The sequence below is a fragment of the Hyposmocoma kahamanoa genome, unplaced genomic scaffold (assembly GCF_003589595.1).
Source record: "Hyposmocoma kahamanoa isolate Upper Pololo Valley unplaced genomic scaffold, ASM358959v1 166, whole genome shotgun sequence".
In the NCBI taxonomy this organism is placed as follows: Eukaryota; Metazoa; Arthropoda; class Insecta; order Lepidoptera; family Cosmopterigidae; genus Hyposmocoma; species Hyposmocoma kahamanoa.
This window is the reverse complement of record NW_020653601.1, coordinates 1,804,567-1,829,270: the sequence shown is the minus strand read 5'-3', so window position 1 is coordinate 1,829,270 and position 24,704 is coordinate 1,804,567. Positions and strand designations below refer to the sequence as shown.

Genomic DNA, 24,704 nt, shown 5'->3' with positions numbered 1-24,704 from the left:
GACCCGACGTCCATATAATTGTAAGTCAATGGTTAAGGGGACAGTTATTTTAGGGTATCGACTGTACTATTTCAAATTTGTTATGTGATGCGCAATATACATTTGAATTAAATAAAAAATTGTGTAACAAATATGAGACTCTACGATAGCGTAACGGAGTATACACATTCGATGGAGCTTTTATTACAATTAGGGTCCAAGAGATTTATGGTTATTTTCTAAGGGTTCGCATGTTAATTCCAAAAATGCTGACACCCTTTTATTTACACACAGGCTCTGGGATTAAGTAAAAATCGTGATAACCTTTTTTTATTTACACCTATAGGCTATGCTCTGTCAGAGTAAGCAAAAATTGTTATACCATATTGATACCCAACTCTGGGTATAACCAAATATTGCTATTAACACCCTTTTGTTTACACTCAGGCACAAGGGGTAAGGAAAAATTAAAAATACCATTTTATTTACAAGCTTTGGGTGTGAGCCAAAATTGTAACACCCTTTTACTTACACTCAGAGCCTGGGTATTCTTATTTTCTAGTTATGCTTATGTACGCCCAGACTCACGAGGGTAAGCTAAAATTGTAACACCCTTTTACTTACACCCAGAGCCTGGGTATGCTTGTTTATTTATTTATTTTGTTCTCTGGTTAGGCTTGTCTACGCCCAGGCTCCTGAGGGTAAGCAAAAATTGTAATACTCTTTTATTTACACCTATAGCCTGAGTATGCTTAGCGCCCAGTTACACGACACAAAAAATTTCGTGCGGCCGCCGCCCACTAACCGCCCAGTCACTAGAATCTGTATTATATTTACTAGGCAACAACATTTAAAGTCCTCGGAATAATATAGCCGCGTGGACACAGACCACAGACAAGCCAGCCTCTCAGTTAAAACGTAAATGCTAAATAAATAGAGCGTATTTTGCCATGACAGTTCGGTCTATGAACACGTGCACGCGGTCGTTGCGCAGCAGGCGCGGGACATGAGGACGATGAAATTCGTGTTGAATAAACGCGCCCATATTCTCTGCGGGTTCGCAAGTTCAGTACAGAAATGCTGACACCCTTTAATTACACACAGGCTCAGGGTGTAACCAAAAATTGTAACACCCATTACACCTAGGTTCTAGGAGTAAGCCCATATACAAAATAAACAGACCGCAATCTCCTAAATTTCGTATTTTTGCAATTACTTATAAATATAAGATAATTTGAAAAGTGCAGACAATTAGTCTCAAAAACAGAATACCGAGCTGCGTAGTAAGTAATATAGAAATTATCTCGAACATCCAGTCCATGACTTCCCACAAAAACTGATGTTTTTGGAACAACTTGTAAATCGACCAACTTCAGAGTTGTTTTCTGTACAAAAAAACTTCGACCATTTGGGGTGTACAAAAAAAGACAAAAGAAAAAGTAATAACAAATTTAAAACACATACAAAATTTCGTGAGGTCCGCTGGTTCGCTCCGTGGCTTAGTTGGCATAGCGTCTGGCACGGTTTGCTAGAAGACGTCGGTTCGAATCCGGCCGGATCATAGAGATTTTTTCTAAGTATTCGATCTTTATATTAATATTATAACAAACTAATGGAGTAATTTCACATAAAAAATATTTAAATGTGAATTCAATAAAAATTTCAAATACAGTGAATAGCTACGTCTGTAGCCGGAGCTGGTAGCTGTAAAGGTATGTAACTGGGTGACGAAATACATTCATAGAGTTCTCATAGATGGCGCACCGGCTAAAAAGTCGTTGAAAAATGAAATACAAAGATACGACAACAAGCAACATGCACAACGCAATGCACAAGCAACAAGCAACAAGCACATGGAGAAGTTCGTACGGTCCGCTGGTTCGCTCCGTGGCTAAGTTGGCATAGCGTCTGGGGCATGGTTTACTAAAAGACGTCGGTTCGAATCCGACTGGATCGAAGGATTTTTTCTAACAAATTTAAACCTTTTGAAAATAGGCGAGGGAGCTAGAAAACAAGTTTACGACTAGAATGAGCAGAATCAGGGGTTCTGGCAACATGAAAAGTTTTAGCGATCAGGGTTTCTACTGAGAACATCCGCTAGGAGAATACGGTCTGTTGATTATATTATTATTCTTAGCTTCAAAGGACTCGACAGGTATTTTTATTTGCAGGCCAGACTTTGTACAAGAGCAAAAGAAAATGGTGATAAAATATTTGATTAAAGCATTTGTTATTTCATTTATTTTGTTGTTTTACGTGAGTATTTTTGTGGTTAATTTTGGTCAAGCAAACCGGTGGGCGGCAAAGCAGATGACATTGAATTTGTCACTCTGTTTTATTTATTTTTCCAGCAACAGTTTAAATTTCATTGCTCTAAGACACAGAGAGAAATAAGGGCGTGATGCTCCCAGGTCGGTCTCAAGAGCATTGCAATTAATTCATACCTTATTTAATTCGCAATTGCATAAACGCAACGCAATACCCTCAGAGCTTAGCACTAGGAAAGCCCTGTATCGCGGTTGCCATGGACACACACACAGATAACCACAAATTACACCCAAACTTACGAGAGAAATAAATGAAGGACGTACACATATTTCTTCCGGCCTGGGAATCGAACCCAGGACCTCTGCGTGACAGTCCGGCATGGTAACCGTTCGGCCACAGAGACAGTTAAATAGCTTTCAATATACAGTGATTCTATTCCCTCGGTAAACTGTGTTCGGCTGTCGTCGGGTTTTATTCAGTTGCCCTTTGGTACAGACCGGACGCTATCAGTCGACTTAGAAGTATATACAGATGCTATTACATTTTTTAACCGACTTCAAAAACGGAGGTTTTTTTGTATATATGTTACACTATAACTCCATTTACACGGCATTTGTGAACCTTTTTTGATGATTCTTTTTTGTTGGAAAGAGGGTACCTCAGAAGTGGTCTCATTTAAATTTGAAGAAAATATCCCACCGCTATGGGTGACAAACTTGGGGATGAACGCATTTTGAGGTCGATTTTTTTAGTATTCTGTACTGATAGTTATTATTTTTTATACAATGGAAGAAAAGCCGCTAAAGTCACAGGCACAAGAGATAATACTTGTATTTTTTACAAGAAGCCGATACCTGGTCGTCACATCGCGGAAAGTGATTATTCCATCGATGCCAAATATACTAACATGGCTATGTCAGATGAAGAAAAGCGTTCAGATCCGGATTGAATTGAAATGATTAATAACCAGAAAAGTATTTATTTTTAGTTAAAAGAAGCACGCTTCACTTACTTTATATTTTTGTTAACTTGATATTGACATTATTAAAAATAGGGAAATAGTTTTACAACTCTATATATGTAGTTCACACGGAAATCAAAACAAAGTACGTAGTTCAAAATTCAAATTATTATACATTTTAAATCTAATAATGGGCGTGGAAACTAATATTCGCGTGCATTTGGAATGACAGGTACACTGAGAAAAGAGAAGCACTGTACATTATCTTTCTCGTCCATCGGTTTATGCTGGCCCTTAATATGATTTTCTGTCATTTTACTGAATTCATTGATGCTGGAAAGTTAAAACCTCTACGTGCATCTGGAGAATATTACAGAAGAACGATTTAAAATACACTTCCGGACACATAATTCGAGCCATCACGTATTTTCAGTATTAAGTGCCCTAAGCTTAAACAATGTTTGATTGATCAAAAACCATAATGCAATTTTGAAACTAGTATACTGTACATCTTTTCTACAAGTTCTTCTTGGAAATTTGGATTTGCAAAACGAGGAAAAACTTTTTCTTCGATGATAACACTATTTTTGTATTCTAGCATTTTATGACTAAAATGCGAGGTGGCTCGAATCATGTGTCCGGGAGTATATTTAAGAAAAAAGCCCTAACTTATTACTTACTAGATGAAAAACTAGAAAGTTTCAGCTTTCCAGTGTCGTTATAACCATAAATCATCGAGACCGTTTATTGGTGGTCATACTAGCATGTCACGTTGATAGGAGATTGGGTCTGAACAGTTGCATTGCGTCCAACGACGAGTAGCAGCTGCTTGGACTGCCACACTGAGCGCTCGGTTCTGGAGGCTAGCGGGATCCGAAGCACGCTGCACCGCTAGCCGACCGTGGGAAGTTGGGGGCCCAAGTAGCGGGAAATCCACCCGTGAAAGGCTGCCCGATGCAGTCTCCGATTGGGACAATGCCAATCTTGTCAAATTTAACGCTACCAAAACGCAGGCGTGTCTTTTCTCCACTAAACGGAGTCCTTTTCACCTGACTCCGACTTTTCGTGATATATCCATACCGATAGCCGACCGTCTTCACCTACTTGGAATGGATCTGTCGTCCAATCTGAACTTCGGCAGATACATTGAATCAGTGGCCAAAAATGCAGCCAAGAAGCTTGGCATCCTTTCCAAGGTGAGGCGTTACTTCACACCGGGACAGTTGCTTCAGCTGTACCAAGTACATGTCCGGTCGTCTATGGAGTACTGCTGCCACTTATGGGATGACTCTGCTAAATACCAACTGGCCACCTTGGATTCATTTTATTATCATTTTGGATTACTGCCTCCGTGGCCGAACGGTTACCATGCCGGACTGCCACGCAGAGGTCCCAGGTTCGATTCCCGGGCCGGGAGAAATGTTTGTATGGCTTACATTTATTTCTCTCGTGAGTTTGGGTGTAATTTGTGGTTGTCTATGTGTGTGTCCATGGCACCCGCGACACAGGGTTTCCCTAGTGCGGGGCTATGTTGAGTGTGTGCGTTATTTATTATTTATTTATTTATTTATTCAATAGACAAGCGTGTTAAGAGGCTTATAGTAGTGACTCGGAATTAGTATAGGCGAAGCTGCAGAGCCTTGAACACCGCCGTAGAGTTGCCAGCTTATCGGTATTGTACAGGATATATCACCGAGAGTCTGCGATGGAATTGCATAATTTGATTCCGCCTTCCCCTTTCCATCATCGAGAGACTAGACGTGGGCAGGAATTCCACCCCTATGTTGTGGATATTCCCCGGATTCGTACGAAGCGTTTCGCTTCCACATTTGTATGGCGAGCGGCTGGGGAGTGGAATTCCCTGCCTTGCAGACTTGTTCCCCGAACGCTATAACTTGGACTTTTTCAAGGCGAGAGTGAATAGGCATTATTTGGGTGTGCATGCTACATCCTCGACCTCATCGTCACTTTCCATCAGGTGAGATGGAGGTCAAATGCGCACTTATTTTGTTTTTATAAAAAAAAAATTACCACCTATACAAACAATTCTTATTGGTCATATCAGTATGACATGCTAGTGTGACCACCAATAAACGGCCATCGTCGACAACTCATAGGGCATAGGCCTTACTTCGGCACACTTGCCCAAGTATGGCCTATGTGGATTGGGAACTTCACACTTCAACGTGCAGCAGGTCGATTCAGAACCTTACGATAACTCTGTTGTCGACCGATTCGATTTGATATCGTGCGATTTCTTTTCATTTTTATTTACAATAACCAAATCGAACGTCAAACCGTCGCATTCGAAACCGAACCGGAATGACGTCACACCCTTTCGATTACTAATACTTCTCGACCGGCAAATTGCTCGACTTATTGTTTACAAAGCAAGAATGTAATATGGAAATATTTTATTATTTTAAACAAAATCTGGATTTGTTCAATTTTATTAATTTATTTTAATGCAAGCCAAAGATATTCCTATATTTTAGGTCTTTTAAAGTCTTAACAATATACATAAAAGGATTTCATTTTTCTTATAATCTATATTCGCCGACTAACTCCGTAAACGTTGTTGGATAACGATATCGCATCCGAATACGAAACGAAAGTTCTGAATCGGGGTCCTGGTTTCATTACTATATTTTCATTCATCGTTAACGAGAGGTAATTTGGAAATGAATGTTAGATTATATACCGCCACAGAGAATCAAATTGTCGAACTTAATACCAATGGTCATTCACTAGTTATAAAGCTATCAACTTCTAGACAATTAAAGTCCATATAAATAATCTTTGCTATAATTGGAATATTGTCAAATAAAAATATGGCGTTTATTTTATTTATGATACAAGCGACGGGAGGAACAAGTCGTGTGCTTGGTGGTAAGTAACACGCCTGTCTATAAACGTTGAAGTGCCACTCGGAGTTTTAAATAGCAAAGATCTGATGGGGTATTGCCACTGCACCCTGAGACATAAAACGTGAGTCACATGTGCCTGAAATTTCACCAGCAGCCTTACGTAATACAGAAATAGGTAAAGTGGCAGTACTTCCCTGGAGGAACCCTTTCACAAGGAGTTCTACTGCTAAAGTTTTTCTCCGGTTTCATTCAGCAGCCGCTGCTTCCAAGCTCCAATATAGATCTAATATATTTCTGTTACAGTTACTTGGTATAATGCCGACGATGTTACTTTATCTCTCGAAGACGGGAAAACAATTGGCATATTATTACAAAAGTCACGAAGGTTTAATAAAAGGAAATTATTTCAATCTGGGAATGGTGGCTGCGTTAAACGCGTTTCTTCTCGTCGGTATTCAAGGGGTATATTTTTTTTAATTGCTTTAGACTCGTCAAAATATTATACAATGTAAATGTAAGTTATATGAAACAGAGACTTACATGAAATTAAGTTATAGGAAGCATTTAGTTCCAGTTAAACATTATTAACCGACTTCAAAAAAGGAGGAGGTTCTCAATTCGACTATGTTCTTCTTTTTTTTCTTTTTTTTGTATATATGTTACGCGATAACTCTAAATTTGTGAACCGATTTTCATGATTCTTTTTTTGTTGGAAAGGGGGTACTTCCATAGTGGGCCCATTTCATTTCGAAGAAAATCATCCACCTCGAAGGGTGGCTGTTCACGCATGAAGATTCATTTTTATAAATAGCACCTAACTTGAATTTAGGAGCAACTTTAATGCTTCATTTTGCTATTTATTCAATTCAAGGCGTTTTTCTCTCAATATACTTTGAGTAGTTTCGTAGTGAGAACCTATTTTTTTACGGTATACCTTTTAAAATTAGTTTATTTGATCTTCACACAAGTACAAAGCGAAAATGGCTGACTGAGGTCAAGTATGTGGAACTCCGCGTACTGTTGGAAGACGTGACACGCCTATATTTATTGTTCTGTGGTCCTATTTTCAAAGCTCGTATGTAATATTTTTTTTAAAGTCTCAACGAGCTATGGCGCGAACAATGCTCGGCATTTCTCTTCGAGATCGAATCAGAAATGAGGAGATCCGTAGACGAACAAAAGTCACCGACATAGCTCAAGGGATCAGCAAGTTGAAGTGGCAGTGGGCAGGCACATAGCTCGTAAAGGTTCTTGAATGGAAACCACGATCCGGAAGGCGTTCAGTGCGACGGCTCGCTACTAGATGAACGGATGACCTGGTAAGGGCGGCGGGTAATAGATGTACGCCGCGTCCGATCGACTAGTATGGAAATCTTTGGAGGACGCCTATGTTCAGAAGTGGACGCCTTCCGGCTAATATGATGATGTATTTACGGTTGCAGTTTAGTATTTGATGCCCTAAGATACCTGACTAGGATGACATAGTCAGCCGACCGTTAGTTCTGAGAGCCGATTAGTATTCTGTGTTTAAGTAAAAGTTCATGTTTTAAATGTCAAGTCTATCTACCCAGAATCAAATGGACAGTTAGGGGGTTGGGTATCATAGAGCATCGGCAGTACACCAATATTAATTGGCTTATGGTGGTTTCCCACAGCCCGTGACACCACGGGCCGCACCAGTTTGTATAGGCTCGCTCGCGCCACAGGCCTATACATACGAGCCTGTGCGTTGAAGCAAGCTCCCGCAGCTCGGCCCTGTGAAACCACGGGTCATCGGAAGCCACCAGTACTAAGGTGATTTTCCACCGGCAAGACGAGACGAGAATAGAAATATTGGCGGTCTATTTCCGCCAAAAATTGTCACAATAGCTCGCGTGAGCTTTCGAATATGCATAAATATTAGATATTTCAACCTAGTATTGTGTTCAAAAATAGGTAATCGTGACATCGTTTCAAAAAAAGGTATTTATTTCAGAGAAAAATGCAATAAGCTTCAGGTACCTTACCTGTATATTATGAAACTATAGAGTATAATTTAGATCGTGATTTTATCATAAATAATTATGATAAAATCACGATCTAAATTATACTCTATAGTGGTTACATAAGTAACCACTTTAAAAATTGCGGACATGATGGTATAGTTTTCAAAAATATGAATACATAATGTAGTTATAGCGCAAGTTGTAAACTTTTTGTGTGTATTTTGCTACTTCGGGTGACAACACTGTCAATTTTATTAGGTTTAGTCTACCCTCACATTTTTTTATTCATAATGTGTGATCGGTACGTACGCCACGTCCAATTGTCTTTATGGTGCAGTGCAAGTGAGATAAATCTTTATAGTTCGTGATAAATTATTGTAACTGCCGACACAATTGATTTCTAAATCTACGAACAAAATTCAACTACTTGGTCTACATGTCGATAAAATAGATTATGTTAGAAAAGGAAATCCTTTTTGAGAAGTCGTGTTTCCGTTGCAGAGTATAATACTCTGTTGGTAGCAATACGGTTCAATATTACATCAACAAATATTTCAATTCCCGCTTCATCCATCCACGTCAATCCAGACCATTTCCACTGAAGATGTACACACGCCAGCACATCAAGCTACACATTGGCGTATCTTGTTCCGTCGAATAAAGATGTGTAGTCTGATGTGCCGTTGTTCGTACTAGGAGAGAACTGAAATTTTGCCAAACAAATTTCAATCCCCGTCTCGCCTCCTCTTGTCTCTCCGGTGGAAAAGCACCTTTAGGCGGCAAACTGTAAGTGGGATTTATTATCATTTTTTAGTGGAACCGAGTCTGGCCACAAAAAATGCCGCGGCGCGGATAGAATCAAAGATTTTTTTTTATACCAAATTATCAGGCACCTCTCGGGACAGTTTTAGATATTGTTTAAAATAAATTGATTTTTACAGATTTGCATCAAAGTGACATTCCCGTTGAATCGCGTCTGTCACAACCAAAGAACTGAGAAGTACTATGAGCGCAGTCTAACCTTCATGATGTTTGGTTTCACATTCCTTTCCAATTTAGGATTTGTCATATATTTCCAATATATTAAGGTGATGTAAAATCAGTGAAAATCCATCTCGCCTATTTAGATCACTAACGACGTAGTTAACTTCTTGACAGCTAATCTTGGGCAATTTTCCAATGATCTTTGGATAGATTATTCCCTGTTCTTCGATCGGAACTCTGACCGATAGAAGCGGTAATATTTTTTCCATGCCTTTGATTCAGCATCGTATTACATACAGTCTAATGGAAAATAAATAGAATAAAATGAATGCAAAATACTAAGGTTTTATATAAATACGAAATGTATTGTGAGATACCAGCGTTCATAGATAAAATCACAGTACATTAAAAACAAGCTTATAAAAGGTACAATGGTAATGATAAAGGAAAAGCCTAGTCTAGTTTTGCGGGTATGATCTGAAGTGTTATATTGTGTGGAGGCGTAGAGTTGAGTCTACTGTGTCAGCAAAAAGGGCCTGACTCAGCATTATGCCGCAGTTCAGGCGAACTATGACGCTGATCATTCTGCCAATTCCCGTCTTTAATAAAACCATTTTCTCTGGTGTTTGGTATAAATTTGTAAATATTTACATTATAATACAATTTCAACTGGGGACTAATCAGTAATTTTGTATCATTATTGTCATTGACTTACAATTATATGGACGACGGGTCCGCGCTAAAAAGTGTCCGAACTTATAGGGCGTTAAAATGGTATACAGAGCGTCATTCACGTTTTAGTCTTCGTTTGTTCGACTGACAGCGAAGTAAGCAAAATTAGACAGTACTGCGATGACATTACAATTTAAATTCAACGTTTTAGCTTTTTCATATTCCTTTACATGTCACTACGTTTAAATAGGTTGACTTGGGACATTTTTTTCGTGGTTTTTGTACTAGACCCGTGGTCCATTTATTTGTAAGTCAATGATTATTATATGGAAACTTTAATAGATTACGCAAAAATATTCAAAATTTTTTTACATAGTGAACTTGATCAATTGGAGGCATGGTAAATTTTAAGCATACAGTTCAATTGCACAGGTACGCAACATGCTTTTAGCATCGGCGACTGGCATATTTTTAGCTTCAACAGTTTAGTAGCTTTTCGAAAACACGATGGTTTGTTGCCCTCGATTTTTATTGATCGTTTGTTCCACTCCACGCCATTTCAATTACTAAACACAACTCGCAACATCTGGTGCCTTCGAATAAGGGCCAGCGCAAACCGACGGACGGAGGCGGAGACCATCGAAGAGGATCTCCTGCTCGCCAGCGCACTTTGTTGAGGAATATCCCTTACGATACCATGAGCGTCCACCAACACACTGCAAAGTTCGCCGGAATTCTACCGGTGCTTATTGAATTAATTGTTACAGCATCATTTGTTTATCTATTCATTTGTAACTTAACAGACAAAAGTCCAAATCGTTACAAATACAGAAACAATGAAAATAAAACAAATAAAATAAAATAAACATAATATATTTCACAGAAATGAACTTACAGGCATCGTTTGTTCAAATACTTTCCTACATTCACTCATCAGACATCCAGTCGTGCTATCAAATAGGTCAGTATGTGGTGCCGCCTCGAGAATAGAGTTGAGGATGGCACGCAACACCGGTGTGTTCCGGCGTGTCTTTGTGCGCGCCGCGTCTCTCGCCAACAGCACATGGCGTCGCGCGCGCCTATTCTCATCCGGCACAAATAGCCTTAACAAACGCTGTAGTAAACAAAAAAAGTCAATTTTACTGTGAATAATATTTACAAAAAAGTTTGGCTATTAACTGGCTATTATAGAGCCACCATAGAGCCTTTTATATAAACTATTTCTGCACCTGCTCCAACATGAGTTTATATTTCTTCTCACAAGGAATCCAAACCACCGAGCTTGTCTCCAATATACTTCGTACTAATGATACGTAAATTATATACATTGACCATTCCCCGTTTCTTTCTACATAAATTTTGATTATAGCCACCCTCCCTACCGACCCTTAGGGTATACGAGACATTGACTTATTTAAATGTTCTCTGCATTCCCGTTCGCCGTTTGAGCTGGCTCTACCTTTTGAATGGGGAATCGGCTTAAGCTGGTCATCCACTCAGACCGCCGATACAACCCGTTTCGATGTAATTTCGAAGTATATTCACAAAGCTTGCTTGGTTAGATAATAAGTATCTATTTGTAAATATAAATCGTATTCTCTAGACTATCGCATTGGGTACATAAACTGTAACGGTAGTTTAGGTATCGCTTAAATAAATAAAATATGGTGACTCCATGAATCGAGCAATTATTGAAAATCGCATTCATCTTATATCAGGATTAAAGCCACAGGCCTAAGGCTTTGTAAGCCAATTTGTGAGGTATATGCTGCATCGCATGGACTATTCGTTATTTACAACGTCAAAAAGACTGAGCATGTGGTCTTTGGCGTTGCCGGCAATAAGAGTCCCGAAAATGTGTTTCCTAGAATTCTCAATGGAATTCCCGAGAGTATCACAGTTTAAATGTTTAGGACATTGTATTGCCGACGACATCAAGGACTATATGGACATGGAACGCGAGCGCAGGGCACTGGTTGAGGGCGACCAAGCTGGCTCGCAGGTTTGTTCGATGTACGGCAGAGATGAAGGTCACTCTTTTCTTGTGGGCCAGCTATACCCAAAGCTCGCTCACGCTAGCCCTGCGTACGCAATATAATAATTACGCCTTCAGGACGCTGCTGTGTCTGCCACGGTTCGGCAGTACGTCTGCCATGTTCGCTGAAGCTCGCGTCGACAGCTTCATGGCTTCTTACGGAAGAAGTAGGCGTTTTTATTAAAACAGAATACGTGGCAGCTGCAGCGGCCTCCTGAAGATTATCGCGGATAGGAGTGAGTACTCCGTGATGCGGCATTTAATAACAACCACAAAATCCGTAGTAAAATTTAAGTACTAACCTAATTATAAGTTTATTGTTACTATCACTTCATGGAGTTGGTCCGTAATGAAGATTTATTATTATTAAAAGCTTGTTCATACATAAGCGTTACCCTACCGCTGTGGGTAGCGAAAAATACTGCGCGCCATCCCGCCGGATAATTTGTATGAAGTTCCGCTAGACGAAACCGGAATTCCGCGCTTCTTCGCTTCGTCTTTTCGCTTGCTTACTATTCATCAACCCACAGCGAAAACGGTATCCGTTTATATTTGAACAGTGGGAATACCGCGTACCCACTCGGATTTCGCTACCCACAGCGGCAGCGAATAACGCCTATATCTGGACAGGCCTTTAATGCTGAAAAGGTTCCTAACGCAAAGTTTCAACAAGCGCGGTTTAAGGTCTGTCCGTACATATCCGGGCCATGTCCGGGACGTGAACGGGCCGTGCTCCGTCAGGGGTTCAAAAAATATTGTAGCGTATATTTTGTAAGAACTCACTCACACATGTCCATGTCCGGGCCGACGCCGGGACGGGCCCGCAGTTCATACAAACTAGCCCGCCCCGTCCACGTCCCGGGCACGGCCCTGATGTATGTGAATAGTCCAGTCCATTAGGAGCAAAATACATATGTACTCGATGGCAAAATAAGATAATAATGTTTTGAATTTGTTTCGATTTCGAAATGACAAATTTCAACATATGGGCACCGTAATTTTTCAACCTTAGTAAGTTCTGTACTGGTTTGGGTTTCTCTATCTGATGATCCAAATTACAGAATAGAATACCAGCTTGATGTTAGCTTTCCGTATAGGTAAGTATTATTGCGATATCCGATGACGTAGGTAACAATGGCGCATTTACACCGAGCTGTCGTCTGCAGACCACTTCGCCTTAGCAAAGGCGACGCAGTCAACTCCCCGTTTACCGAGTTAGCTGAATCAACTAACAAGCAACTGATCGTTAAACGTTGTCGTTTTAGGGTATCATGTACAGCTTCCCCTCTGATGAGACTCGATGGTATATGCCTTTGGGATTGGGATACACTAACTGCGGAATGTTAACTTGCATTGATGAAACTCTGCTGGTATTTGTAATAACTCAAACTGCTAAGAAATGTTACGTGGAGTTTGACCAAATGTTCCAGTAAGAATTCCGGTTTAAAATATTATTACTTATTAAGATTTTTTGTGAAATAACGCCACTAGTTTTGTTGTTATTATGAATACAAAGATCGAAGACAGAGATTTTTTTGTCGACCCGGTGCGACTTAGTACAAGTTAGTACAAGATCTATAACAAAATAACGTAGGAGAATTTGGACGACTCTTTAACCGCTCACGCGATGCGCTCCTCCTACCGCAAAATGGCGGCTATTTGGTTTCGCAAATTAGAAAAGCATTCGGTTTAAATACATGTTTTTATAAATAAAAATTATTATTCTGCATTGCTAAATAAATACCCTCCGTACTACCAATAAAAACATCTCAAATAAAATGCAGTAATACACCGCAAATCCTGCACTTAAAAAGCACTAATGAAATTTTTGGTGTACTTGGATAAATATGATGATATTCCGTTTGAGTGGTTCTAACGTTTACCATGAAATTACTCCTTAAAGTATAGTTTATAAACATTTACATTCAGGGTAAACTTAAAAAACGCAATTTACGGTATGTTTTCAATAAATAAACACCGAAATCACTAGCCCAAACAATAACACACACGATTGTCGTGACGTATTTTTGAAGTTGTTTATTTTTTTAATGACAGACCCAGGCATTAAAAACTTTATGGTTTGCTAGAGTAGTTACCGAAATAGCAATTAATATTAGTTCTTTTGCCTGTTATAACTTCGATATCCGATAAATCGGTATAAAATCATCACCGGCACCTCTAGGTGTGGAATGCGTCTACGGCTGCATGTATCGCGTGAGCGGGTAACTGGACCCGTTGTTCAGATGGTTAGAGCGATGCTACGGTGCGGCATGGACGTGGGTTCGTGTCCCACCGGGTCAACGAAGCTTTTCTGTGTGTTCGATCTTTGTGCTCATAATCATAACAATATTATTACTATTAGAGTGGTTGTTTGTAGTCACTTGTTTTTTTAAAGAATTTTTATTTTGTACCTCAGCTAACAACGTTAAGAAAAATATATTCCCTGCTCTCTGTGTTTCTCTATAATATGACTGTTTCTTCACAGCTACCGTCCAAACGACCTGTCTGCTGGCAAATGGACAAATCAAAACGTGCCTTGCTGGGAGAAAGAGATGGATCTTTTGCCTGTCAACGAGGCGGATGTCATGAAGAAATTCAATTATATCGGTAAGTGAAGCGAGAGCGATGGTATTTGGCATATTTGGTTATTTGGCACGGTTTCTGCAGGGTTTCTGAATGTTAAAAAGAATAGTATTTTTTTCGAAAAAGCGGTTTTATAATTATATTCTGGGTGATGTTCAATTTGGCATATACAAAGTTTAAAACGAACTTTGCCCTAAAGGTTATTTATGCAGCTTCTGCGTACCTACTTGGATGACAAAATGCCGTGGTCGTGACCCGTTTAGCTCTTGCAGGTATTCTCGATCAAAGATGTTTGAAATAATTATTGTAATTATAAATGTATTCAAATGTATATTTACAAAGAACAACTCCTAAAGTTTCTTGCTCATTCTTCTCAGGGAAATCTGCCTTACGAATGAACAGCTCCCAGGCCTTTTCCACAAAGTTTCGATTATAGTGACCCTCCCTATCAAGCTCTTGGTTAGGCTAGAAGGGCACTATAAGCTGTGCGCGTATAGGAACCTAATAAGTTTAGGTTCTGACCCCCGGGCCCCGATTCAAAACTCTTCGATATTTTAACCGAATCGTTAGATTGGACATCTTTCTCGAATCGAAGGGCGCTTTCCGAGCTGTTCAGAACATTCGAGTTAAAAGATTCGGATTCGGATACGATATGGTTATCTAACAGCGTTTACGGAATTAGTCGGTGAAATAGATTATAAGAAAAATGAAAATTCTTTTATATACATTTTAAAGACTTGAAAGGCCTAAAATATAGGAATGCGTTAGTCTTGCAATCTTAATTTAAAATAATAAAAGATTTCCATAGTACATTTTTGCTTTGTAAAGAATAGGACGTTCGACAATTTTCATTCGATAACTGCCGGTCGAGAAGTTCGAGTAATCGTACGGGTGTGACGTCGTTTCGGTTCGGTTTCGAACGAAAAACGACAGTTTGACGTTCGATTTGGGTGTTGTGAATAAAAATGAAAAGAAATCGGTCGGCCCCCTGATCAGCCAATGTACAGGGTTGTAACAGACCGTTGTCACGGACTTATAACTTAAAGGGCAAGTCACGTGTCCCGCGCGTCACCTCGCGCTAGCTGCGCACGAGACAGACGCCCCGGCCACAGCGGGATAGACAAGCAAGTCCATACCCAAGTCGCAAAAGACGCCCACGAATGAACAGTATAGTTTAATTAGCAACGACGATTTCTTGTGTAATTCTGCTTGCCTATGAAATAAAAATTATTTGACTTTGAAACCCCGCCTATTAGGCGCTCCTATTACTAGCGCTACATGTCGCTCGGAGCGCAGGGTTGTCATATAATTATTTAGTGTGTACCTACAGGTTGTAAACAAAATCATGAACTATGATCGTCAAACGACTCAAGTTTACGCTTGGTATGTTGCCGCACGCGAAGGCGACCTGTCGACCTAGTGTAAACGCGCCATGGTGCTGATTACACCTAGTCGCCCCGGTTGACTTCGGCAGCGAACTACGCTCGTTAATCGGCTCAATGTTTACACTGGGTAAGGAAGCGAAAGCGACCTATCGACCGCGTCAACAAGAAACCAATAAATTAGCGATAATAATTTAGTGAATAACCACGAAATCTTTGATACTAATACGTCGTTTTTCTTACAGTTTTCCAATTTGTGCTTGTAACATTTTATTTCTGGATGTTCCCTTTTACCGCGCTACTGGCGTTTGCTGTAAATATATATGAAATAAGGTATGTTCTACCCAGATATGCTTCAACTTGCACAATGTTTCATGCGTACTAACTGCCGCACAAACTAGCTACGTACTAAAATACCGGCACGCTATGATGGCCGATTTGACAGATTGCACTAGTGAGGTGAAATCTCAATTCATTATCGTAAAAAATATAATCGTTTTTAGATTATAACTAGTATTGCAAGGGGTAGCTGATTAAAAAGCTTTAATAAAACAAAAATAAAAACGTGGCCAGCGATCCTATAAGTGACGATCGGAATAAATTTAATTTTTGAAAATTTCGAATTTCGAAAAACAAATGCCGAGTTGTGTCGTAAAATTATACTTACAAATTTTACGGCATATCACTATTGACAACCACGTACAGCAATTAGCTCCTTCAATGTAGTTATGAATTAATATGATACTTGATGAGCGGACAAACGTCAAAACGGCCATATAGCGTGCCGATACTTTACTACCGGCACTACATGTCTACGAAGTACGTGTGACATCATTGGTAGGAAAACTGATTGAGCCGATACAACCTCAAATGGCTTTGGTTGATTTCGCACAACAGTGAAAATGTTGAATCAATCATTTTGGTAAAAATATATAGCAAAATCAAGGATGTGCACTGATGACTATACGGTGTGAAAACACGGTCCCTAAAAATTTTTACGATAGAAAAAACACATACCTCGAAATTTTACAAGAAAAAACCACTGTATTCGATAGGTAAATATACCAATGATTATTTTTATATCAACTGAACTAAATAGAGCACGTGTAGCATACGATATATAATTTAATTTCTAAAAAAATAATTCTGAAATAAAGCCAGTGTCCCTACCGCTCTACTCAAACAAAATAAACCATATAGATACGAGAAATGTTAATTGGAGCTGAAGTAGTAACGGGTCTTAAAACACACTATCTTACTGGACTGTCTAATAATATACACATAAATAAATATTTTTCTAACGCACATATTTATAGCTCCGCACTACGGCAACCTTGTATCGCGGGTGCCGTGGACACACATAGACAACCATATATTACACCCAAACACACGAGAGAAATAAATGTAGGCAATGCAAATATTTATCCCGGCCCGGGAATCCAATCCGGGAGCACTGCATGGCAGTCCAGCATGGTAACCTGTTGGTAAGCTGTTCAACCTCATCCCCCCTTCCCCGTTCCTGCTCAGAAGCACGCGTGCTGGCCTTCGTAGTCACCGTTTCACTACCTGCCGAATTCCATCGCGTACTAAAAGGTTTGGTGGCTCCTTTCTCTGCCGCACGATTGACAAATGGAACTCCCTTCCGGCACATGTCTTCCTCCCTCTTATGATATGGGGTCCTTCAAACGAGGCGTGAAGAGGCATATTGTAGGCAGGCAGGGTGGAGGTGGCTAGTGCAGTGAGGATTTCATCGCTGCACTAGGTTCCTTCGCGTTTGGATACCACTTTCCACTTAACATCAGGTGGAGTGGAGTCATTTGCCTGTCATGTATAAAAAAAAACCGTTCGGCCACGGGGGGAAAGGTACAATAAAATAAAATAAAAATACAGGGAAGTAATGAAGGGATAGAAGAAATAAAAAACTTAGCAGTTGAGGAAGTGATCCTTGACACGTTGTTTGAAGAAATTAAGAAAATGGTATCGTCGAGTAGATTCAGGGAGGGAATTCTAGTCTGACAGCAGACGTTCTGATTTTTAGTACGAGGGTAGGTATCAGAAAACCAAAGGGGACGGTAGAGTATAACGGTAAGGAGACATAAAGGTATACAATAGAATTGAGTAAAGAAGAAAAATTGAAGCTGTGTGTGAAATTGGGAGACATGGTAAAATCTGAACTTTATCTTGTACACATTTTGGAGCCGTTCCAATTTGTCGAACAGAGTGACTGACAAATCCGGGTAGCAAACATCTGCATTGTCCAATATCGGATGATGAATGCTCTGGGCTACTCTGGGCTAGCGTTTTTGTATTTATCGGCAAATAGTTTAAGGTTTCTCAATGAGAAATGTACACAATCACCTTCCTTCTAACCTCAGCAACGTGTGGTTTTCAATAATTCAGACACCGATCAAAAATGACCCCCAAATTCCTGACTGTCGAAATAAGGAATTCGGACACTATCAAAAGGGTAAGGAGTCTAGATCAACACAATATGCCAACCAAATGTTCCAGCGATTTTAGCAATTCCAAACTTTTGTGGGATTTTCGATGGTAATATCCTCGCTGAGCTACCTAATCATCGTATTGCAGCTTGTAATATTATCCACAATTTTCAACCAGTGTCACTTATCCGTATTTATTTTTCTCCCGCCTATATAAAGTAATCCATCAATCAGTAATGTAAGCATTACTGCGTTGTGGTTTTGAAGGGTATGGGTCGCGTGAAACAGACAGACGTGATGCCAGCCACCAGACGCACGACTTGCTTGTCCTGTCACGAGATCATAAAAATAACCCAATATTGACGCTGAAGGACGCTAGAACTACCCTAAATTAGTCCTTGTGATCTAAGTAACGCCTTAATTTCGTTGTTCGTATATTCACTGTAGAGTGAAATGCTTAGTCTTAAACTAGATAAATGATGTCGTTGTTTGTCAATTTGTAATTTGTGATTTTACCTTTACAGATATTGGAGCAAGTTATTCATCTTACACTCGCGACGCCCGTTGCCAATTAAAACGTGGGGCCTTGGCTCGTGGGGTACGTTGATGGTGATACTACCCTACATGGGCGCCCTTTTTCAGATCACTTCGTTGGTCCGTTTGAGTAATGTAATAGCGAGATCTATGCACAATCGCTACTTCTCTGGAACGCGATACTTTATGGATTTTGCTATGGGGATGTATAATACATCGGTGAGTATTTTTTAAAGAACGTTTATTTGGATCTACTGGCATGTAATTGACCTACTAATAAAAACTGTTATCTCCGTGAAATACCTGATACTTTTAAGAAATTTTAGTGTGTAAACATCGTCTACAAACTTACTCTGTACGACTGCTAAACCTATGTTTAACTTTTCATTTTTGGTGATAAATATCTAATACTTCGTGACATATTCCTATATAATCAGTGTGTGTTGTGCAAGTAATCGAAACAACAGGATTATAAGTGTTTTTCACAAGGAGAGTTCTTACCGACCGTTAAAAAGTGTTCTGATCATTACCCACTTCTTTGCAACTTGTTTATTAACTGCTGACTACGAAATCTATATCGCTATTTCGCCGTGTCAAGTTGTATGCGCACTGGTCGAGCGGTATAGTAGTCGGACTTTGTGCCACCGCTCATGGTTCGCATCTCAGCCATCGAAGGAGAGTATTTGTTTTATTATTTACCCGCTCACGCGATACATGCAGCCGTAGACGCATACCACACCTAGAGGTGCCGGTGATGATTTTATACCGATTTATCGGATATCGAAGTTATAACAGGTAAAAGAACTAATATTAATTGCTACTTCGGTAACTACTCTATGCCTGGGTCTGTCGTTTAAAAAAAATAAACAACTTCAAAAATACGTCACGACAATCGTGTGTGTTATTGTTTGGGCTGGTGATTTCGGTATTTATTTATTGAAAACATACCGTAAGTAGCGTTTTTTAAGTTTACCCTGAACATAAATGTTTATAAACTATAATTTAAGGAGTAATTTCATGGTAAACGTTAGAACCACTCAAACGGAATATTATCATATTTATCCAAGTGCACCAAAAAGTTCATTAGTGCTTTTTAAGTGCAGGATTTGCGGTGTATTACTGCATTTCATTTGAGATGTTTTTGTTGGTAGTACGGAGGGTATTTATTTAGCAAAGCAGAATAATAATTTTTATTTATAAAAACTTGTATTTAAACTGAATGCTTTTCTAATTTGCGAAACCAAATAGCCGCCATTTTGCGGTAGGAAGAGCGCACCGCGTGAGCGGTTAAAAAAATAAAGGCGGCCAAGTTAAATCTGCACAGGCAAAAGATGAAATTGGTCGAACAGGTAAAAGATCTGGAGCTGGATCTTCAATCAAGAACTGAAGACCTACTTACTACTCAAAAACAACTGGAGGAACTTTGCGCTGCAACCAATGACCTTTTGAAGCTGGGAACTGAGTATAGAGAACTTACTCAAGTTCTTCTACAGGATGAGCTTAAAGACACAGACGAACTAGTTGAGGTAAAGCAGACTCCATCCCCATTGCTTACATCGTCAACGCAACCAGCACGAGCATCGTATGCCGTGTTGCTGCCAGAAAACGAAACTGTTCCAGTGCCCTTGTCATGCAACCAAGACTAGCAGAACTTCCACCAGGCCATTCAGAAGAACGGTTGTTTTTTAAGATAAAATAGGTATAGGGCTAGGCCACCATCTTAGTAACCACTTACAGCAAAGGGTAGTCAACTATTGTTCTCCAGGAGCTACCTTTAGTCGAATTATCACACTATTAAGCGGTCACAACTTCGATAAATCCACAACTGTGATTCTTATGCTAGGTAATAATAATAACATCAGTAAAAAGGAAATAAATAGTAGCATTGACGTGTTCTTGAGAATACATGGGAAGTTTGGGTGTAAATTCCTGCTAAGTGCCATTCCCTTACTGCTCCAATTTGGGCACTACTCATAATTAGTATGTACATAACATATATTCACATTTTTACAATTTGACATGCCGTCATAGTGGCGTTATTGTTTGTTTTGACGTCAATACGTTTGTAAGGAATTTTAAACTTTGTGAGAATAATTTACAGTTATCCCTAAGACATATTGCTAGTTTACGAGCTTTTAATATTAAGGACGCTGTTATAGAAAATACAATGCTCCTACTCTAAGTAGCAATATTTTACTTACTAACCATAATTTAAACTAGTAAACACGACAACAGAAAAGTCTAATCATTTCCATGTAGTACATCAAATCATTCTGTTTTAGTTGTTGCCCAGTCATCAGTGTTCCCCATAGGGAGACTAAATTCAATGACTGGGCAACAGTAGGCATTCATTAGAGTAGGTCTCGTTTGTATGAGCTATACGCTATGAAAACTTATAATACTATTTCCAGTTTCATGGAATATGTTCAAAATATTCAAAAATATTTTTAAAAGTATGTGTAGCTGCTAAGGTTAAGTTTCACAGCGATAAAATTAGACAATCGAATAATGGAACTAAAACTACTTGGAGTATAATAAATAAAGAGTCAGGGTTAAACAACATGATGAGATATACATAGTTCTAGAATTATACGACAATTAGAATAAAATCTAAAGATGAGGTAGCTCAAGCTTTTGAATCGTTCTTTTCGGAAATCGCCGTAAACACTACAGAATCACCATTGCTATTGATCTCCTAAAGAAAAATGTAAATGTTTGTGGTAGTGTATTTAATTTTCATCATGTTAAACCACAAGCCATTATCAAAGTTTTTAAATCTATACATGTTAAAAAAACTGAAGACCTCTGGGGCATATTGACTGAAGTTATAGACTCAGTAATATTTCTCATTTCCCCACATTTAGCTAATGCATTCAATACGTGCGTTGACGAAGATATTTTTCCCGATTTGATGAAATACAGCAAGGTTATTCCTTTATTCAAAAGCGGTAGGAAAGTTGATCCTAGCAACTATAGTCCTATTTCAATTCTACCAGCTATAAGTAAAATATTCGAAAAGGTTATGTTGAGTCAATTACTGTCTTATTTCGGTAGGAATCGCATTTTTCATTGTGAACAATATGGGTTTACTAGTGGTAGATCGACTAGCGATGCGGGGGTAGCGCTACTAAAACTTATCTTTTATCTTTATCTTTATATATTTGATACTTGGGAAATGTCCCAGAACGCTATTGGGGTTTTCTGTGACCTCTCGAAAGCATTTGATTGTGTGGATCATATTACTCTTGTTAGGAAGCAAGAATATTATGGAGTAAATGGCAAAGCGTTGGAACTTGTATCATCACACCTCAACGGTAGAATTCAGAAAGTACACCATAGTGACTTCCTTGGGTTTTCCGGTAAAAATGGGTGTTCCGCAGGGCTCAATACATGGACCGTTCTTATTTTTCATTTATATTAATGATCTACCATTCTTTGTTAAAGACCTTTGCGAAATAGTATTGTTTGCTGATGATACATCCTTGACTTTTAAAACAGACAGACATGACATTAACTATGATAATATTAACGACACCCTTTCAAAGGTAGTTTTTTTGTTTAATGTTAACAATTTATTGCTCAATGCCAAAAAGACAAGTGTTAAATTTGAATTACCTAATGTAAAATCGTCTAGTCCAATCATAGAAATAAATGGAGAAAAAAGCTATCTTTTTTTCCACCACGATTTCGTTTAACTAACGATTCTTTTATGGGGAACCGTATGCGTTTTTACAATAATATTCCGGAGAATATATTAAGATTATCATTTCGTATTTTCGTTCGTCACTATCAATAAAACTGACATAGATAATATATGGGACTGACCAAACAAACATGACCCTATCTACTAACCCGATGGTTAGTGATTTCCGGGGTGACACGGGCTCGCCGGTAAGATCAGAGTACGGTGGGCGTCCGGGACTAGCCCTCGGGAAGTGATATGCCTTCACGCCGTCTCTGGTGGACCCGGACTCGATAGACTCGACGGGGCTTGTGGTAGCTACAGAGATGGACATGTTCGTCTGCCCCGGCGATGTGTGGCCGGGGCGTCCGTCTCTTATTGACTATGACTCATTATGACTTTACTTATTGTTACTATTAATGGAAGTTTCTATATTAACAAATACAGTGTTTCTATTTTCTCAATGTTCCCTCGACAATCATCGGTTTTCCGAAGCACACGAATATTAATTTCCATGCCCATTAATTATTAGATTAAAAATTTATAATAATTTGAATTTTGAACGACTTTATTGTTTTGTTTTGATTTCCGTGTGAACTATATAAAGCTGTAAAAGAATTTCCCTATTTTTAATAACATTTGGTGAGCCCAACTCACACTGCTGGCGCAGAGTCGAAGCGTCGCGTCGCGTCCTGTTTCTCAATTACAACGCCTAGTGACGCGCCACGACGCGTGACGTCACTCGCATTAGTGCGCCCGGATCACAGTATGGTCGGCGTCTGACGCCTAACTTCGCTATTTGCATAACACAAATGTATACCTTGATAATGGGAAAATAGAGATGAATATACTATATATAGGCGAAAAACATGACGCGTCGCGACGCTTCGATTTTGCGCCAGTGTGAGTTGAGCCTTACTCCATGTCGATGAGCAAGTTAACAAAAAAGATTAAATAAAAAGTGTTTCTTTTATAAAACAAAAAAAATGAATATTTTTCTGGTAAATGATTAATAGATCATTTCAATTCAGTACCAAAGGCAAAGGGCAACTGAACAAAAACCCGACGACAGCCGAAATACGAAGTTTAAATTATTATTATTCACAAAAACCGAGGCCTCGTCATACTTTAGACATTTTGATATTGTTTGTGACTACAACGTGTAGGTGCTTTCAGGACTTCTTAAACACAACTACCAGTATTGATAGATATGGCAATTTCGTTTTTGGAAGTCCAGCGTTAGAATGGTATCAGTACTCACTTGCCAGTTTTAATAAACATCTTTATCCGCACTGGCAAAAGGCAGACTTTTGTTTATTTCCAAGTAAGTAATTTTTTATTTTTCGTTTATTTAAGAAAACATACAAGTCTTACAAAATAACATTAAATTATTAACACACCTGATTGTTCCATAAAATAAGTACAAGCTTACAAAAAATTAATTCGTAAAATGGACACCTATCCAAAAAAAAGAAAAGAATTAGTGACACCCACATACATATATGTAGATAGACTCCGCAAGTGTACGTACTTCGCGTGCCCAAAGTAAGTGCAATTCACTTAATTGCCACAGCTACACTTCAGAACGCACTCGACCGTTGTCGTAGACAAACACCAGTCGAAAACGCGAAAAATCATAATTGCGCCATTATAATCTAAAAAAGCACCATAACTGTGGGTAAACGACTAAACAGGGACGTTTCCTTCCACGGGCAAGTGATTTTGTAATCAGAAGATTACTTAATTTATTTTAAAAACAATTATTTGGTTTTGTATGAATTTCGAGAAAACAAATATGCAACCGAGTGTATGCCTCATGATTTGTAATACAATGCGGCTTGGTGCAACATATTTGTGATCCTTTGTTAATACGCCATGAATATCGAACGAACGCACTTTTGTATAATGCATCTAGTTTCGTGGTACGGTCGCTTGTACATTTCTTTAGCCAAATAATTTGGTCCGAAAACATGTTCGGAAACGCAAACAAATTCGTTTCTGGCACTCACCGGCCGTTGCCCCGGCACGCTCGCTACGCTCTCGGCTCGTGCTACTTTTTCATGTCTAACCTAACCTACTGAATGGGAGTCGTATCCAAGTTTGACCTGTGTATAATACATTTGTTTTAACATGAATGTTTGACAACCAACTAAATGATGTGCAGCGTCTTCACCGCACATCAGTGAAACACAGCGTGTGTATTGGGCATTACAACTATTATGAACACAGCGTGTCGCTTACCACCAGGTGCACGAGTTGTTCATCCCGTCACTTAGTATTATAAAAAAACATATTCATTTCAGACATGTATAATAGACGATATCAGTCTCA

The 24,704-nt window shown here is 39.1% G+C and overlaps 2 protein-coding genes across 2 annotated transcripts in view; both read left to right on the top strand.

The window, feature by feature from the left end:
• The window catches only part of LOC113225540, a 63,950-nt gene extending 62,887 nt beyond the window's left edge, over positions 1-1,063 (top strand). The window contains exon 10 of the mRNA XM_026457864.1: positions 937-1,063. Within this exon, the coding sequence (XP_026313649.1) occupies positions 937-1,063 (127 nt within the window). The remainder of the gene's footprint in view (positions 1-936) is intronic.
• Positions 1,064-13,034: 11,971 nt separating this feature from the next.
• LOC113225539 lies at positions 13,035-23,705 on the top strand. The gene is made up of 5 exons (XM_026457863.1): positions 13,035-13,180; positions 14,237-14,358; positions 15,962-16,049; positions 18,682-18,910; positions 23,550-23,705. The coding sequence occupies exons 1-5, from the start codon at positions 13,059-13,061 to the stop codon at positions 23,703-23,705; spliced, it is 717 nt and encodes a 238-aa protein (XP_026313648.1). The 5' UTR covers positions 13,035-13,058.
• The last annotated feature ends 999 nt before the right edge of the window (positions 23,706-24,704 follow it).

Bases quoted from the DNA above. Each gene is read 5' to 3' on its own strand.
- LOC113225539 (XM_026457863.1), top strand. From the start codon at position 13,059: ATGCCTTTGGGATTGGGATACACTAACTGCGGAATGTTAACTTGCATT. The intron at 14,359-15,961 runs GTAAGTGAAGCG...TTTTTCTTACAG, and splicing joins GAAGAAATTCAATTATATCG to TTTTCCAATTTGTGCTTGTA. The intron at 16,050-18,681 runs GTATGTTCTACC...TTACCTTTACAG, and splicing joins GTAAATATATATGAAATAAG to ATATTGGAGCAAGTTATTCA.